Raw genomic sequence first — 19,539 nt, forward strand, 5'->3', positions numbered from 1 at the left:
ACCAACAGCTCACAGTCCCCTGGGCACCGAGAAACCAACAGCTCACAGTTCCCTAGGCACCGAGAGACCAACAGCTCACAGTCCCCTGGGCACTGAGAAACCAACAGCTCACAGTCCCCTGGGCACCGAGAGACCAACAGCTCACAGTCCCCTGGGCACCAAGAGACCAACAGCTCACAGTTCCCTGGGCACCAAGAGACCAACAGCTCACAGTCCCCTGGGCACCAAGAGACTAACAGCTCACAGTCCCCTGGGCACCAAGAGACCAACAGCTCACAGTTCCCTGGGCACCAAGAGACCAACAGCTCACAGTCCCCTGGGCACCAAGAGACTAACAGCTCACAGTTCCCTGGGCACCAAGAGACCAACAGCTCACAGTCCCCTGGGCACCAAGAGACCAACAGCTCACAGTTCCCTGGGCACCAAGAGACCAACAGCTCACAGTTCCCTGGGAACCGAGAGACCAACAGCTCATATTCCACTGGGCACAAAGAGACCAACAGCTCACAGTCCCCTGGGCACCAAGAGACTAACAGCTCACAGTCCCCTGGGCACCAAGAGACCAACAGCTCACAGTCCCCTGGGCACCAAGAGACCAACAGCTCACAGTTCCCTGGGCACCAAGAGACCAACAGCTCACAGTCCCCTGGGCACCAAGAGACCAACAGCTCACAGTTCCCTGGGCACCAAGAGACCAACAGCTCACAGTCCCCTGGGCACCAAGAGACTAACAGCTCACAGTTCCCTTGGCACCAAGAGACCAACAGCTCACAGTTCCCTGGGCACCAAGAGACCAACAGCTCACAGTCCCCTGGGCACCAAGAGACCAACAGCTCACAGTTCCCTGGGCACCAAGAGACCAACAGCTCACTGTTCACCGTGGAACTATTAGCTGTCAGTCAGCTCAGCCACTGATCTTTACCATTCCTCATTTTCTGCAAATTACAAACATATTCTTGGGCACCATGGTCGCAAAATGGTTAGTACAATGCTATTACAGCTCCAGGCATCAGAGTTCAGAATTCAATCCCGGTGTCTCTATAAGGAGCCTGTATGTCCTTTCCATGGAACGCGTGGGTTTTCTCCGGATGCTCCACTTTCCTCCCACACTCCAGTAGGACTGTCAGTAGGTTAACTAGGCATTGTAAATTGTCCTGTGATTCGATTAGGGTTAAATAGGGGGTTGTTGGGGGGGGCCTGCTGGGTGGGCTGCAAGGGCCAATTCCACAATGTATCTCTAACTAAGTAAATGTTTAAAATATTTACACATTTAATTTTATCTTTGGCATGTTTGCTAATTAGCATGCAAGTTGAAATCCTGTGATTGGCACTTTTATAATTACTTGATTTAAAATTAAGTTAATGATTGACTTGAAGTGGCTCTGTGTAGGATTTTATACAGGAATGTTTACACACACACACACACACACACACAAAGGCAAAGAATTTAGTGGAATGTAGTGAAAGAAAAGAACACAAATATAAACTAAAGAGCAACACACACAAAATGCTGGAGGAACTCAGCAGCACAGACATGGAGAGGAATAGAGTTGACATTTCGGGCTGAGACCCTTCATGAGGAATGGAAAAGAAGGGGAAGAAGCCAGGATATGAAGAGGGGGGTGAGGGGAAGGACTGGAAGTTGGAGTGAGAACAAAACTGAGAGCTGCAGAGAGGGACTGCACACTCCCATCACCTTATCAACAGACCAGCCAGGAGAGACCTCAAGGATATTAAAAAGGATAAGAGGAAATCTATGCAACAAAGAATGACCCCCAAAGTCTGACAGATGTGCTAATGACTATGGGCAGACTTACCACATCAGACTTGCTTGTGAATTTTTGTGTCTGTAGACTCTCCAGTGACATCCACTTAACTGGTAACTTGGCCTTTCGATGGTTCTGAATGCTGTAATATTCTTTATCCAGAACATCACGTGCCATCCCAAAATCAGCCACCTTCACTACGTATGCCTCATCCAGCCTAGAGCACCCAATGGAAACATAAGTCAATGATGTGGAGCTATTTGTGCCTCAAACTCTAAGTAGCCCCGAGAAATTCCAATAATGTCCCTTTGCAAAGAAATCGACCAACCTTGCATTGGGTGAGATGAGAGAGCATAATTTGTAGTAGGTGCATGGTAGAGGGTGGCTCATTATAGAGATTTAAGATACTCTTAAACAGGCACATGGAGGAAAGTAAAATGGTCTGTGTAAGAGTGAAGCATTAGTTCGTTCTCAGAGTACGTTAAAAAGTCAGCACAACATTGTTGGCTGAAAGGCCTGTACTGTGCCGTACTATTCTATATTCTGATGTTTCCAGCAATCAGAGGCATTGAGGTAGTGTTGTCTAAGCCTTCCAAAGGCCATGAAGTGAATTCATTGACATAACCTCAGTTTCCATAAACCTGTTATCACTTGTGATCTGTTCCACCTGGTGTTGGAAACACTGAGCTTAGAATATAGAACAGTGCAGCACAGGAAAAGGCTCTTTGGCCTACAATGTTTTGCTAAACCAATTAAATTAGTAGTCAAATGGCCAACTAAACTAATCCCTTCTGCCTACACAATGTCCATACCCTTCCACTTTCTTCACGTTCATGTGCCTATCTAAATAACTCAGAAAACTCCTTAATGTATCCGCCACTTCCACCACCCCAAGCAGTGCATTCCAGGCATCCTGTGCAAAAAAACTTGCCCCTCCCACCTTCAATACATGCCCTCTGATATTAGATATTTCAACCCTGGGACTCATAATCTTAAAAACCCCTATCAGATCTCCCCTCAGCCTCCACTGCTACAGAGAAAACAACCCAAATTTGTCCAATCTCTCATTATAGCACTTGCCCTCTAATCCAGGCAGCACCCTGGTAAAACTCTCCTGCATCCTCTCCAAAGCCTCGGCATCCTTCCTACAGTGGGGCAACCCCAACTGTATGCAATGCTCCAGATGGGACCTAACTAGAGTTTTATAAAGCTACAACGTATTGATTTTTGAACTCATTGCCTCGACTAATAAAGACAACCATACATAAGCCTTCTTCAACACCCTATCGACCTGTGTAGCCACTTACAGAGAGCTATGAACATGGACCCCAAAATCCTTCTGCTCTTCAACACTGTTAAGGGTCTTGCCCAATGTCTCTTTACATTTGATGCTTCAGTATCCCAATATCATCTCCTTACTGGGTTCATCATTCACCACAGTACTTACATGCAGTTTCTCGCTGCAAGATCTCGGTGAACAAACTTCCTCTGGGCAAGGTACTCCATTCCCTTGGCAACCTGGAGGCCAAAGCCTATTAAATCTTTTACTGTAGGATTCTGTGCATGAGAAAATAAAAACACAAGGTAATTCAAATTTCAACACTGAGGTACAGATCACCTAAATGAGACCCTCTAGCAACAGCAGTCCAACTGTTGATTTTGTCCCTTTTATAAATCAAACTCTGTTTTCTAAACTTTCTCAATTAAGGAGCATTTGCCAGTTGTATCTGACCTGGTTTAGTGACAAGAGTGCTCATTGTGTTGTCCTCTACCAGTGTTAATTCATTTGGACTAAGGCAAAGTGTAAGAAACCAACCTGTACTGAGTCCAATCAGCTTCCACTCAACAAGTCTCCTAACTCTTTATGTGTCTCAGAAAAACAGGCTCAGATGGTGGGGGGGGGGGGGGGGGTAGAGAGTAGATTTTCAAAAACAAGAGATTGCTAAAATAATCAAATCAATTAAAAAAGAACTTGCTTCTTAACAAACACAGGAATAAAGGCAGTAAAAAGAATTGACATTTCAGGTTGAAAGTCATTTCGACCCAAAGTCTCAACAATCCTTTGCGCTCTACAGAGACTCTGCTGAATTCTATCATGAAGGACCTAGTGGCCACTGTTTTAATTTCACTTCCTATTCTCATATGTCTGTTCATGTGGGCTAGAGGAGAAAAAAAACCAGAGATCATGGGTTAAGGGTGAAGGGGGAAAGTTTAAAGGGAATATTAGGGGGGGGCTTCTTCACGCAGAGAGTGATGGGAGTGTGGAATGAGCTGCCAGATGAAGTGGTGAATGCGGGCTCACTTTTGACATTTAAGGAAAAACTTGGACAGTTATATGGATAAGAGGGGTTTGGAGGGATATGGCCCAGGTGCAGGTCAGTGGGACTAGGCAGAAAAGTGGTTTGGCACAGCCAAGAAGGGCCAAAAGGCCTGTTTCTGTGCTGTAATGTTCTATGGTTCTATGTGATACTTGGGTTAGAGGAACAACACCCTATATTTCATCTAGGTAGCTTCCAACCCAATAGCATGAACATCAATTTCTCAAATATCTAGTAATGCCCCACACCCCTCACCCCATTCTCCTTACCTGCCCATTACCTCCTTCTGGTGCTCCTCCTTTTTCTTTCTTCCATGGCTTTCTGTCCTCTCCCCTTTTCCAGTCCTATATCTCTTTCACCAATCAACTTTTCAGCTCTTTACTTCACCCCTTTCCCCTTCTTCCTGGTTTCACCTATCACCTTGTGTTTCCTCCTCCCCTCCCACCATCTTTTCACTCTGACTCCTCATCTTTTTCTCTCCAGTCCTGATGAAGGGTCTCGGCATGAAACTTCGACTGTACTCTTCCATAGATACTGCCTGGTCTGATGAGTTCCTCCAGAATTCAGTGTGTGCAGCTGGGATTTCTAGCATCTGCAGACTTTCTCTTGTTTATGATTGGTACATAGTTGTATTTTTCCCCAGTGATGCAGAGAGTTTAATTGAAGAGGACACAAGGACCATGTCCCAAATCTCTGCCATGGATAGTCCTAGGTTCAGTAATGAAAGGAGGAGGGTTGGACATGGGGCTGGCCCAAGTTAAAAACCCAGACATACAGGAACTCCAAAGAACTCATCTCTGGGAGAGGAGGGGAAGATGGGATACCCCTGGGGACTAGCCCAGGACAGAGACTTCTGGTAAACTATTCCTCAGTAGTGGTGATGGGCTTAAGAAGAATGGCCCAAGCCACAAAACAACTCAGGTTCCTGATCTCTGGCTTCAGCAGTGCAGACCCCGTCTCCAGGTGTTCTCTGTATCTCCAGCTTTACACCCCTTTAAACTCTGGACCCTAGCTCACAGACCAATGAGTGAGCCAGACCCTGCATTCTCAGAGTTTTACTGTAAAACATTTGATTTTTTTATATCTATACTGTCTTCTCATGCAGTACAGCAATCATCAGAAACTGCATATTCAGTACTGTAGCTACCCGTCAGTGTATCAGCTTAGATAAAGGGAAAGAAAGGGGTTGGGTTATCCCTTAGAAAATGGGATGAATTTTGCAATAAAAGTTTATTCACTCTAGAGCTTTTATTATTCCAAACATAAGACAAAATCAGAGAGTCTATTTTATCAAAAAATGTTTTTGGAACAAAAGAGGGAATTGCTTGAAATATATATAAAAATTTTGGTAGAATAACCATTTTTATAGCATTTATTCGACCTATCAATGACATCGACATAGGTGACCATTTGGAAAGTGCCTGTTGAGTATATTCAACTAAAGGGAAGAAATTATACCTATATAGGTCTTCAAAATTTTTTGTAATTTTGATACCAAGGTAAGTAAAATGGTTTTTGGCAATATTAAAAGGTATTTGATCATAATAATCAAAGTAATTATTAATAGGAAATAATTCACTTTTATGTAAATTAAGTTTATATCCAGAAAAAGCCCCAAATTCCATAAATATAGATAACATAGTAGGAATAGATTTCTTAGGATTTGAAATGTAAACTAATAAATCATCCGCATATAACGAAACTTTATGTAATTTATCCCCTCTCCTAATACCCTGCACAGAATTAGAATCCCTAAGAGCAATAGCAAGTGGTTCTAAAGCCAAATTAAATAATAAAGGGCTAAGGAGACAATCCTGATGGGTATCTCTATATAATCTAAATTAAGGAGACTTTTGATTATTAGTTAGAACCGCATGATAAATTAATTTAATCCAGGAAATAAATCCTGGACCAAAATTGAACCTCTTCAAAACCTGAAATAGATAAAGCCACTCCACCTTATCAAAGGCTTTCTCTGCATCCAAAGATACAATACATTCAGATTCTTTGGCTGAGGGGGAATGAATGATATTTAATAATCTTTGAATATTAAAATGTGAATACCTATTTTTAATAAATCCTGTTTGATCATTTGAGATAACTTTAGGCAAGATACTCTCAAGCCTATTTGCTAGAATCTTAGAGAGGATTTTAAAATCTACATTCAATAAAGAAATAGATCTATAGGATACACATTCCAGTGGGTCTTTTCCTTTTTTTGGAATCATTGAAATTAGTGCTTCATAAAAAGTTTTAGGAAGGTTCCCAATGTAGAATCGGTGAATGTTTGATGAAGATGTGGTATAAGCATTTCATGAAAGGTCTTATAAAATTCTACCGTATAATCATCAGGTCCTAGAGCTTTACCTAATTGCATAGAGGATATAGCCTTGGCTATCTCCTCTTTTTTAATAGGTGCATCTAACATATTAGCATCTTGAATCGAAATTTGAGGTATGCTTAACCTTTGCAAAAATCTATTCATAGTAATATTACTATCAGAGAATTCAGATTTATAAAGATTAGAATAAAAGTCCATAAATATCTTATTAATTTCATAAGGATCTAAAGTTTCTGTTCTACCTGGTCGGCGAATTTTTAAAATCTGTCTTCTGACCGTCCTAGCCTTTAACTGACCCGCTAAAAGTTTGGCAGATTTCTCCCCATGTATATAAAATAAACTTTTAGATTTAAAAATTTGCTGTTCAATGGGAAAGGTCAGAAGCAAATCATACTGTGATTGAAGTTCCACCCTTTCTTTATATAGGTCTTCAGTAGGTTTAACTGAATACGCTTTTTCAACTTTACTGGCTAGGAGAGCTATTTTGCCACACTGGAAAGAATCTAACTCACCTACTGTTTTCTATTGGCTCTCCTCCATTATGTCATGTCTAAGTTTGGAGAAAATTAGAAGCCAGACATTTGATACATCCTTTGATTTTGAACAAGCCTGGTGACCCTTTATTCAATATTTTCACATGATTTAATTTATCTTTATTTATTTATTTTTCTTTATTCTCTTTGGAGAATTTCCTTATCCATGAAGGTTCGGAGATGACTGGAAGGATGTGTTTTTTTTTTCTCTCTCTTTTTTTAAAAGTTTATCCTCAATTGGACTGCCCAATCTTTCTTTTTCTTTCTTTTTTTTTCTTTCTCTTTTTTTGTTTCAGTTTAGTTAGAGGGGTTTTTCTTTCTCTATTAATAAAATTTCCAATCTTTTTTTACGATTGCTATGAGGAGTTGTAGTTTCTTTTTGACCATTGTACATATAACAGCGTAATATATTATCTATTTGATTTTGATATTATATACTTTCTGTTTTTACTATTGCTGTTTATATGTTTTTTATATTATCTACTTGTTAAACTCCTCTTTTGATTTGTATATTCTTTATTTGAAAATCAATAAAAAAGATTGAAAAATGAAAGAAAATGGGATGAAAGGGAAAGCTTAGAAAAGCTGCCAGAAAAGAACCAGTAACATCAGGAAGGATCTCACCCACCCTGCTCATGGACTGTTTGTCCCACTCCCAACAGGGAGGAGGCTACATAGCATTCACACCAGGACCACCAGACTCAAAAACAGTTAGTTTCCCCCAGGCAGTGCAGTGATCAACACTTCCACCCACTAACTCTACCACTACTTTAATATTTCCTGTCAGTCACCTTATGTACAGACTAGTATCACTTCTTGGACATACAATCAATCTATGTATGTTAGTTACTGTATCTTATGTATTTATATTTATTATGTTATTATTTTGTTCTTATCTTTTGTGGGGTTTTTGTGCTGCATCGGATCCAGAGTAACAATTATTTTGTTCTGCTGCCTTTAAATAGAAAGACTGTAGACAGAGAGAAATAGGTGCATTTTATAGAAGACCTAGTCAATCAGGAGAGGTCTTGGAAAACTGAAATGCATCAGGCTTACAGCATGGTTTCCAAGACCAGATGGCTAAATATTACAGAGTGCCAGCTCTTTAAATCATGCTCACAGTTATCTACAAAATGTGCTTCTATCTAACTCTTCTATACATTTCAAACAGAATCAGATTCTCTAATCATATGCTTGCTTAAACCCATCACCCCTATTGGAACATCGGTTGTTGGCAGCAGCTCGCCAGAGTCCTCTGTCCTGGGCTAATCTCTCCTATTGTCCCCAAGTGTAGCCTATCTTCTTGATGTATCCTTCCTTTCCCAGGGATGATGGTCTTTGGAGCTTCTTGGCAGCATTTCTGGAGCTCTGGGTTTCTATGGGATGGGCCTGCTAGCCCCATGCCCAAACTCCTCGCAGCTAGGCTTGGGACTGACCATGGTGAAGTTCTAATGATGGTTTAATGCAGCATTTAATGTCACAACACAGTGACAGGAAATGATGGTTTAATCCAGCAGTTTAATGTCACAACACAGTGACAGGAAATGACAGGGGTTCGGGGCAAATTGCATTGGGTGATCCACTTGCATACACCTAGACCAATAGTAGAAAAGCACCACAATGCACAAGGGTGTAAAGCACCACATTACCCTGCTCGCCCTATCCATGCAAACTAATGGAGTATGACTTATTACTTACTCGCTCTTCCTGGCGGATAAAATGCCTGAGGTCTCCGTGTTTCATATATGGCAATACTACTAATGGTAACCCTTCCTTAGGAAGGAAAATTCCCAACAAGGATAGAACATTTTCATGGTGGAAATCCTTCATGATAATACCTTCCTTCAAAAACTGCTCCACCTCTTCAACATCTGAAATCCCTGTTGAAATACCACAAAAAAGAAAAGATATTTCGCAGAATACAAACTGTATGCAATGTATTTGTGAGCAAGGGTGTATGGAGTGTCCAGAAAGGAGTAGCACACTTGGTGAAAGGGCTTGTTATACATTTCCTGGGGCAGCGCAAACTCCTTTGTTCTCCACCTGATACTCAGCTCTCATCTGTGGCTCCAAGTAGCTGATAGCAGCCACACCCTGGTACCAGGTGGGAGATTTTAGGTGAGGGGAGCCAACAGGTGGGTTAGGGGCCATTCCTGTCCTAGCAATATGAAGTCAGCTCGGACAGACTGGGTAGGATCAACAATGAGATCCAATGGTTCTGCAACTCTCCATGGAGAGCAAAGGGCATAACAAGACACATAACATGTCGTGGTCATCCACTGCATCCAGGGCACACCCCAGTTTGTGACGATTACTCGAACCACTGGACCTGGAATTCCGAGGTTGTGAGAGTGGAACTGCCCCAGTGCAATGGCTTTTCCATTTAAAAAATTTTCCCACACAGGTTTCACGTCATCGTTGGATATGACAGACAGCCATCACTTGAGAGCTGAGTAGCATTAAGTACAGGGATAAATGAGGAAGTCTTTCAAACACTATTGCAAGTTTTATTTGCATGGTGGACTTCTGTATTGTTTAGAATATATTCAATGGATGTGAACCTCACTGGTTAGGCTGGCATTTAATTGCAAATTCTTAAATGCCCTTATGAAGGCACCTTCTGTAAGGAGTTTGTACGTTCTCCCCTTGACCGCATGGGTTTCCTCCACAGCTCCAGTTTCCTCCCACCATCCAATGATATAATGGTTAGTAGGTTAATTGGTCGTGCAGCTCAAAGGGCCAGAAGAACCCGTTCTACATGGTATCTCTAAATAAGTAAAGGGTGACGGTGAGTTGTACCTCCTGAGTATTTCTGGGTTGCTATGCCCACTGTGTTAAGAGCAATGGTAACCAGGGTGAATTAATGAACACCAAGGGACTGGAGATGTTGGTTCAGTGAGGCTTCACAAGATCCAAACAGGATGAAAAACAGGACTGCAGATGCTGAAACAATCAGGGCATCAGCCCAAATGTCCATCCAAGTTCAAGTTTAATTATCATTCAACTATACTGTACATGAATACAGTAAAACAAAACAGTGTTCCTCCAGGGGTAAGGTACAAAACAGTACCAACAGCACACAGCCCACTGCATATAGCAGATATGGTTATGATTTTAGAAAAACATACAGTCACAAAGAAAAGTAAACACACCCAACGGATGCCGATTGACTGAGTTGTTTTATCATTTAATAACATCGGGGTAATTGATGAGTTTGTGGCCCAAGATAGAAGGAGATGAGTTATTAACTTCAAATTTTCTGCATAATCACTCAAAGAGTTGACCTGCATGTGCATGTAACGAGAGCTGTATAACTCATCTCCTTCTACCTTAGGCCATGAACTTATCAATCACCCATCTGTGGACACTTTCTGGAGGTCCAAGATCCGTATGCTCCATGACCGCTGGACTAAGTGTGTAAATGTAGGAGGGGACTATGTTAAAAAATAAATGTGCTAGGTTTTCTAAAATTGACTCCTTCTACCTTGGGCCACAAACTTATCAATCATCCCTCGTATATCCATTGTATACTACTCTGAGTTTTGTTTTCTTACATTCGCAATAGACAAATAAATACAATACTCATAGAATCAGTGAAAAACTACACACAGAGACTGACAACCAATGTGCAAAAGAAGACAAACTGTGCAAATACAAAAAAATCATTCATCAAAATAAAGACAGATAGATAGATAGATAGACAGACAGAAAGAAAATATAAGTTGTAGCCTCCTTGAAAGTGAGTCCATAGGTTTTGGAATCAGTTCGGACTTGAGGTGAGTATTGTTATCCATGTTATTCAGGAAGCCTGATGGTTGAAGGGTAATAACTGCTCCTGAATCTGGTGTTGTAGTCTCTTACTGCACCCACCCCAAAAGAGGTGATATCGAACTCTTTCTGCAGTCTGCTTCTTGGTTCTGGTAAAGTTCTGGGGTTGTCTGATATCTTCAATGCAATGTCAGATTTGCAAGAGTACAAAGAGTGGGCATTTCCTTGGTATCCCAGGAATTCTCCCCAGCATATTGCCTGAATAAGCATGGGGATGTGAGCTACACTGAGCTATGGTACATTTCCCCCTAAGATCACAGTTTCATCCAAAAGACAGCACTCTTGGCAGTGACAAAGCACTTTGCCATTTCAACGAACAAAGAAATTGGGAGGGAGGAGTACTGCATACTCAGGGCCCTTAGCATTGTCAGTGATTGGCTCCACCTGTCCAACAATCTCTTTGACCCTCTACCATCAGGCAAGAGGTACTGGGTACTATAGCAATAGGACAAGAACTGTTAGGATAAGAAACAACTTCAGTCTGTGAAACTACTGAACTCCCTACGACCACCCAGGTGTCATCATGTATGAAATGCTAGTAGTGTTATACTGTTTATTTTTTTAACTTGTATCATTTATGCACCTTATTATTTGTTAATTTATTTGTGGTAATATTAATTTACGTGTTGTGTGTGAGTTATATGTACTGTGTTGTTCACTTTGATCCAGAGGTACGTGGTTTCACTTGGCGGTATACATGTGTATGATTGAATGACAATAAAATTGATCTTGAACTCAAAATTGAATGAAAAAGTCTTTGCACAATGCAGATTATCACAAGAGCAAAGCAGTGCATGACATATGAATGGTGAAGTGAGATTAAGGGATTTTTCAGAAAACAATAACTAGATTAGGATGAAGGAATAAATCAATGACAGCATGCTTTGTACGTACGATTCAATGACTTCACAGCACAATGAATTTCTTTATTTTGATCTTTGTACAGACCATGGTAAACGCTCCCAAAATGCCCTGTAATGAGATTAGCAATTTCAATTACTTTTACCAGTCAGAACTTTTTAACAAAAATTGATTTACAATGAAACCAGTTATTTAATACTTCCAGTAGATGTGTGGCCACCTGAGGCACATGCAAAATAAAATACCATACAAATCTTTCTACTCTGGAATCCACAAAGGCAATGTTCATTTTGGCTAGAGTTTGCACTCTCACCCCATAAGGAAGGATTTACCTGTCACATGTACATTAAAACATCGAAACATACAGTAAAGAATGTCATTTGCATCAATGGTGAACACAGACTAAGGGAAGCCCAGAATTTCTGAGAGAGGTTGCTGAAGAGATAGCAGATGCATGGGTTATGATCTTTCAAGAATCACATGATTCTGGCATGGTTCCGGATGACATGAACATTGTAAATGTCTCTCCACTCTTTAAGAAGGGAGGGAGGCAAAAGAAAGGAAATTATAGGCCAGTTAGCCTAACTTAAATGGTTGGGAAAGTGTTGGAGTCTATTTTTAAGGATGAGGTTTCGAGGTACTTAGAGATCAATGATAAAAAAAAGTCAAAATCAGACACAAAATGTTGGTGGAACACAGCAGGCCAGGCAGCATCTATAGGGAGAAGTGCTGTCGACGTTTTGGGCCGAGACCCTTCGTCAGGACTAACCGAAAGGAAAGATAGTAAGAGATTTGAAAGTAGTGGGGGGAGGGGGAAATGCAAAATGATAGGAGAAGACCGGAGGGGGTGGGATGAAGCTAAGAGCTGGAAAGGTGATTGGCGAAAGTGATACAGAGTTGGAGAAGGGAAAGGATCATGGGACGGGAGGCCTCAGGAGAAAAAAAGGGGGGGCGAGCACCAGAGGGAGATGGAGAACAGGCAAACAACTAAATATGTCAGGGATGGGGTAAGAAGGGGAGGAAGGGCATTAACGGAAGTTAGAGAAGTCAATGTTCATGCCATCAGGTTGGAGGCTACCCAGCCAGTATATAAGGTGTTGTTCCTCCAACCTGAGTTTGGATTCATTTTGACAATAGAGGAGGCCATGGATAGACATATCAGAATGGGAATGGGACGTGGAATTAAAATGTGTGGCCACTGGGAGATCCTGCTTTTTCTGGCGGACCAAGCGTAGGTGTTCAGCTACCTGGACTATTCCTCTTCCCACCCTGTCTCTTGCAAAAAGGCTATCCTTCTCACAATTCCTCCATCTCTGCCGCATCTGCTCTCAGGATGAGGCTTTTCATTCCAGAGGAAAATCCATGCAATCACAAGGAGAGCTTAATCACACTTAAAGATAGTGCTGGGAATTGAAATGGTGACCATCGGCACTGTAAAGCATTATGCTAGCCATTACACTACTGTTCTGTCCATAGTATGTATGGCTACGGAAAAGCTCTGATAGTAAAGCTTTAGCCCTTAAGGCCAGAAAAACAAGGCATTAATAAATTAAATTCAGGCTTAGACATGAAATGCAGATATTTGAAGATTTAAGTCCAACACAGATCATTGCTTTTGTGTTTTACAACCTTCAGTAGAAGCTTGCACAGTGCCACCTCTTGCCTAGCAATGAAGAATGTAGCTCAACAACACCATTCAAACATAAGGATTAGGAGGAGAAATAAGCAGAACTGGCACTTTGAGTCTGCTATATCATTAATCCAGATTATGTTCCACCTCAATGTCATTTTCTTGTGCAACCACCATGTCCCTTTCTCCTTAACATCCAGCAATATGTTTTAAATGAACTTACTGACTGAGCCTCTGCAGAGCTCTGAAGTAACGAATTGCGAACATTCACCAGCCTCCGAGTGAAGAAATTACTCCTCATCTCAATCTTAAATGGCCTGAAACTGTGATCACTGGTTCCAGTCTCCTCAGCCAGAGGAAACACAGGCCCTCACTGCATTTACCCTGTCGAGCCTGAAAAAACTCTGAGAGTTTCAATGGGGACACCTATTATTCTCCCAAACGCTAAGGCCTAGTCCATTTAGAAACTACCAATGAACTCAATCAAAACCAAGCAACATGGGTTCCCTGGGATTCATCAGACTCAAGAGAGTTGTGTTAGATTCCACTGTTTAATTCTTATGTTAGACTGCTGAATTATTATTTTCTTTTCATCTTAACAATTATCTGCTTGTATTTTAAGTAGTTCTTATACTGTATTCATATGGTAGTTTAATGTCCCTCTAGTGGTTACACAAAGTATAATTCCAGAAAGGTCTGGAAACTTCTTCGTTCTACATTATTTAATAAGTAACCACTATTAACACTAAGTAACCATAACTATACTAAGTAACTATAATAAGTAACCATTATTTGAAGAAGTGGTCTTGAACCAAAGGGGATAACTTCACTCAATTTCACTTGCCCCATCACTGAACTGATCTCACAACCTTTGGACTCACTTTCAATTGCTCTCATGTTTTCCATATGTATTGCTTATTATTATTATTTTATTATTATTATTAGTCCTCTTTCATTTTGTATTTGCATAGATTGTTGTCTTTTGCACACTGATTGAATGTCCATCCTGCTCAGAGTGGTCGTTCATTGATTTTATTGTGTTTCTTGTATTTACTGTTAATGCCCACAAAAAATTAATCTCAGGGTTGTACATTATGATAAATATGTACTTTCATAATAAACTTACTTTGAACTTTATTTTCTCATTGGTTAACTTGGTACTGCAGTATTTGAATATTAGCTTTCTAATTGTTAATTCATACTTAAGCATTTGAATGGAACTTCCCTTATCTCTGTGGTATAAAAGTATCTGTACAATGCTAGGCACCACCTTAATCTTTGCTTCCCCTTCATTTAGACACTGTGTGGTCAACTTTCCCTTGTTCCATCAACTCTTAATAAAACAATCGTGAAGCAACAAGTTTTATGCCTCTGACTTCTGAATGAACCTTGGATTAAAACATCAGAATCATACAGTTAGGTATTCAAAAGAAAATGAAAAAAGATATGAGTGGTGTGACTACTGATTTAAAAGTGGGTAAGTAAATCCTCCTCCAGTAATCCAGATTAAACAATCCAATCAAACAATCATCGGTATATGATCATGGTGGGATGAAAGGGTCATTTCTCTGCTGCACGTCTCTTTGAATCTCTGATTAAAGAGATTCCTACCTCCCCACAAGTTCATCAGAGTAACAGAATCATACAGTGCAACAACAGGCTCTTCGGCCCAATCCATCTAACTAAGATGTCAACATGAGCTCTGGTGTCTTCCCTCCTTCCTTTTTCAGCCCTGATGAAGGGTTTCAGCCTGAAACATTGACTATTTATTCATTTCCATAGAAGCTGCCTGACCTGCTGAGTTCCTTCAGCATTTTGTGTGTGATGCTCCAGATTTCCAGCATCTGCAGAACCTCTTATGATCATCCCATTTCCTCACATTTGAGCTAATCCTTTCCTGTCCATGTACCTGTCCGAATGTCTTTTGAAGATATCTACAAAATAAACTCTTCCCTAAAGGACTATAGGGGCTCATGAACTTAATATACAAACATCACTCCAGGCCCACATAAGATAAACTGCAGTAACAACAGATTAAAAGGAAGAAAATTGCTGTAGATTTACATCTGAAATTCAGTTTTCATCTCACTGCTTTATTTCAGGAAATGTTTTTAGAAACTTCATTTACAATTCGAAAACCCTGGGAATTAGCCTTTTTTTCTTTGTTCTATTCCACACCAAAGTTCACAAGCACTAAGCTCTTCATAGTGAAACACATACAAAATGCTGGAGGTAGTTAGTTGGTCAGGGAGTATCAATGGAAGTGAATAAAGAGTTGATGTTTCGGTCCAAGATCCTTCATCAGGACTGGAAAGGAAAGGGGAAGATGCCAGAATAAGAAGGTGAAGGGATGGGAAGCAGTAAAAGCTGGCGGGTGATAGGTGAGACTGGAAGGGTGGGGGAAGGGAGATGAAGTGAGAAGCTGTGAAGTGATGGTTGGAAAAAGTTAAGGGCTGGAGAAGAAGCAATCTGTTAGGAAAAGAGAGTGGACCATGGGAAAAAGGGAAGGAGGAGTGAAACCAAGTGGAGGTGATAAGCAGGTGAGGAGGAGAGAAGGGGTAAGAGAGGGGCTGGAGTGGAAAAAAGAGGGAAGAGGGGAGGGGAAAATAGTGAACAGTTGGAAATGGGAAATCAGGAAATCAGCATATCTGATGCCTTCCCCATTATTTCGGGGACAGCTTGAAAAAGTCACAAAATAATTATCATCGACAAATCACTTGTAGTACCAGAAGAAATAACACACTGGACCACTGTTACACCACCATCAAAAATGCCTACCATGATGTTCCATTCCCACACTTTGGGTTGTCTGATCACCTGGCTGTACTTCTACTCCTGAGTACAGGCAGAGACTGAAGACTACAGCATCAGTAGTGATGACCAAGAAGGTATGGACAAGGGAGGTACAGGAGTGCTTACAAAACTGCTTTGAATTGAAGGACTGGACTATATTCAAGGAGTCGGTTGGGGTCATATACTGTGTCTGGAGAGATTGGTGAGACCTGATGTAAACTTGGAGACCGCTTTGCCGAGCACCTATGCTTCATCCGCCAGAAGAAGTAGGATCTCCCAGTGGCCACCCATTTCACTTCCACTTCCCATTCCCATTCCCATTCCAATATGTCAGTCGATGGCCTACTCTACTGTTGCGATGAGGCCACACTCAGGTTGGAGGAACAACACCTTATATTCCGTCTGGGTAGCCTCCAACCTGATGGCATGAATATCGATTTCTCGAACTTCTGGTAATGCCCCCTCCCCCCCTCTCGATCACCATTCCTCATCCCCTTTTCCCTCTCTCACCCTATCTCCTTGCCTGCCAATCACCTCCCTCTGGTGTTCCTCCACCCTTTTCTATCTTCCATGGCCTTCTGTCCTCTCCTATTAGATCCCCCATTCTCCAGCCCTGTTTGTCTTTCACCAATCAAATTCCCAGTTCTTTACTTCACCCCTCCCCATCCCGGTTTTGCCTATCACCTTGTGTTTCTCACTCCTTTCCCCCCACCTTTAAAATCTACTCTTCATTTCCTTTTCTCCAGTCTTCCTGAAGGATCTCAGCCTGAAACATACTTTTTTCCATAGATGCTGTCTGGCCTGCTGAGTTCCTCCAGCATTTTGTGTGTGTTGCATCCACCTTTGGGTTTGGTTCGGTTGTTGTCAACTTCATTAAAACCTATATAGATGAGCATGTGCCTACGAAAACTTGCTGTACATTCCCAAACCAAAAGCCATGGATGAACCAAGAGGTTTGTTGTCTGCTGAGAGTTAAATCGGTGGCATTTAAGGTCTGTACAAGCAAACCAGGTATGGCTTGCATAGAGCTAAGAAACATTTCAAGAGCTAAGAAACAATTCCGAGCGAGGCTGCATGCAACATTGGATGCATGTCAACTCTGGCAGGGTTTGCAGGTCATTACTTCCTACAAAGTGAAACCTAATAGTATGAATGGCAGCGATGTTTCACTATCAGATGAGCTTGATACCATTTATGCCCGCTTTTAAAGGGAGAATATAACTACAGCTGTGAGGATCTCTGCTTCACCCAATGACCCTGTGATGTCTGTCTCAGAAGCTGACGCCAGGCTCTCTTTCAAGCTGGAAGGCCCCAGTGGATTACCTGATAAGGCTCTGAAAACTTGTGCCAACCAACTGGAGGGTGTATTCAAAGACATTTTCAATCTCTCATTACTATGGGAAGAATTTCCTACCTGCTTCAAAAGGGCAACAATTATATCAGTGCCTAAGAAGAGCAGTGTGAGCATCCTTAATAACTATCATCCAATAGCACTCACATCCAAGGTGATGCTTTGAGAATCAACTCCTGCCTCAGTGAGCACACAGACCCACAGCAATTTCCCTATCGCCACAGTTGGTCTACAGCAGACACAATCTCAATAGCTCATCACACGGCCTTGGATCACCTGCCCAATACAAATACTGAAGTCAGGATGCTGTTTGTTGACTATAGCTCAACGTTTAACACCATCTTACGGGCCTGTTGGAAAAGTTACAGAACCTGAGCCTCTGTACATCCCACTGCAATTGGATCCTCGACTTCCTAACTGGAGGACCACAATCTGTGTGAATTGGCAATGACATCTCCGCCTCGCTGACAATCAACACTAGCACACCTCAGAGACTATTGGTCTACTCTCTACACCCATGGCTGTGTGGTTAGGCGTGGCTCAAATGCCATCTATGAATTTGCTGATGATACAACTATTTTTGACAGAATCTCAGATGGAGACAAGAGGGTGTACAGGAGTGAGATATACCAGCTAGATGAGTGATGTTGCAGCAACAACATTGCACTCAGTGAAAGAGCTGATTGTGGGCTTCAGAAAGGGTAAGACAAGGGAACACAGACCAATCCTCATAGAAGGATTTAGAAGTGGAGAGAGTGAGCAATTTCAAGTTCCTGTGTGACAATACCTCTGAGGATCTAACCTTGTCCCAACTTATCAGTACATCTATAAAGAAGGCAAGACAGCAGCTATATTTCATTAGAGGTTTCAGGAGATCTGGTTTGTCACCTGAAACACTTGAAAACTTCCATAGGATCAAATTGAACTGCAGAGTGGTAAAATTATTCAGCTCCATCATGGGTACTTGCTTCCAGAGTATCCAAGACATCTTCAAGAAGCAGTGCCTCAGGAAGGCAGCATCCATCATTAAGGACCCCCATCACGTGATCCATGACACGCCCCTTTCTCATTTTTACCATCAGGTAGGAGGTACAGAAGCCTGAAGGCACATACTCAGCGATTCAGGAACAGCTTCTTCTCCTCTGCCATCCGATTTCTAAATGGACATTGAACCCATGAACACTACCTCATTACTTTTTTTAAAATTCATGTTCTTGCACTAATTATTTTAATTTAACTCTTTAATATACATAGACACACTTACTGTAATTCAGTTTTTTTCTGTATTTATCATGTATTGCATTGTACTGCTGCCACAAAGTTAAGAAATTTCATGACATGTGCCAGTGATTCTGATTTAGTTACCTATTCTCACTAATAATAGTTTTGCATTATAGGAAAACAGTGAGCTTAATCAGCTTCTTCTGAGCTGCTACATCTCACCCTAAGTGCAAATTCTTTCATGTTCCTCCTTTTTAAGTGTTTGCATGTCAAAATTAAGATCCGTTATGGGCTGAAACAATGGTGGAGAGATGGGATGGTGTGGGAGAAGAGGTGGAACTATCTCACTCCACATTGCTTTGCATTAACTTCCACTTCCAAGAACAAAGGGAGCTGGTGGATGGTACTATTCCCAAGAACTCACACTCCATTAGGACTCAGAAATATATTAGATTATTGTAAAGTCAAAATTGTACAGTCAAGGAAACAAAATTAAATTAGTTGATAGACCCGTGCAGTCACAAACCAAAGTAACATGCCCACCATCTTTCCAGATACTCATCAGCCATCGGACACCCATCTATACTTGTGAGTCCTCATACAGGATCCCTTAAAGGTTAATTTGCAGGTTGAGTGAGTGATAAGGAAGGCAAATAAAATGTTCCCATTCAATTTGAGAAGTCTAGAATATAAAAGCAAGGATGTAATATTGAAGCTCTTTAAGGCATTGGTCAGACTGCACTTGGAGTATTGTGAACAGTTTTGGGCCTTTATCGAAGAAAAGATGTGCTGTCTTTGGAAAGAATCCAAAGTAGGATCATGAAAATGATTCTGGGAGTGAAAGGGTTAAAGCATAAGGAGCCTTTGATGGCTCTGGGCCTGGGCTGGAGTTTAGAA

At 41.4% G+C, this 19,539-nt stretch overlaps 1 protein-coding gene across 1 annotated transcript in view; it reads right to left on the reverse strand.

The window, feature by feature from the left end:
- mst1rb (macrophage stimulating 1 receptor b) overlaps positions 1 to 19,539 on the reverse strand; it is a 263,381-nt gene that overhangs the window by 23,686 nt on the left and 220,156 nt on the right. Inside the window, exons 17-20 of the mRNA XM_073072657.1 lie at positions 11,681 to 11,758; positions 8,657 to 8,838; positions 3,214 to 3,323; positions 1,818 to 1,983 (exon numbers count right to left, since the gene is read on the reverse strand). Coding sequence (XP_072928758.1) covers positions 1,818 to 1,983; positions 3,214 to 3,323; positions 8,657 to 8,838; positions 11,681 to 11,758 — 536 coding nt within the window. The remainder of the gene's footprint in view (positions 1 to 1,817; positions 1,984 to 3,213; positions 3,324 to 8,656; positions 8,839 to 11,680; positions 11,759 to 19,539) is intronic.

Source organism: Hemitrygon akajei, chromosome 19, assembly GCF_048418815.1.
Source record: "Hemitrygon akajei chromosome 19, sHemAka1.3, whole genome shotgun sequence".
NCBI lineage: Eukaryota > Metazoa > Chordata > Chondrichthyes > Myliobatiformes > Dasyatidae > Hemitrygon > Hemitrygon akajei.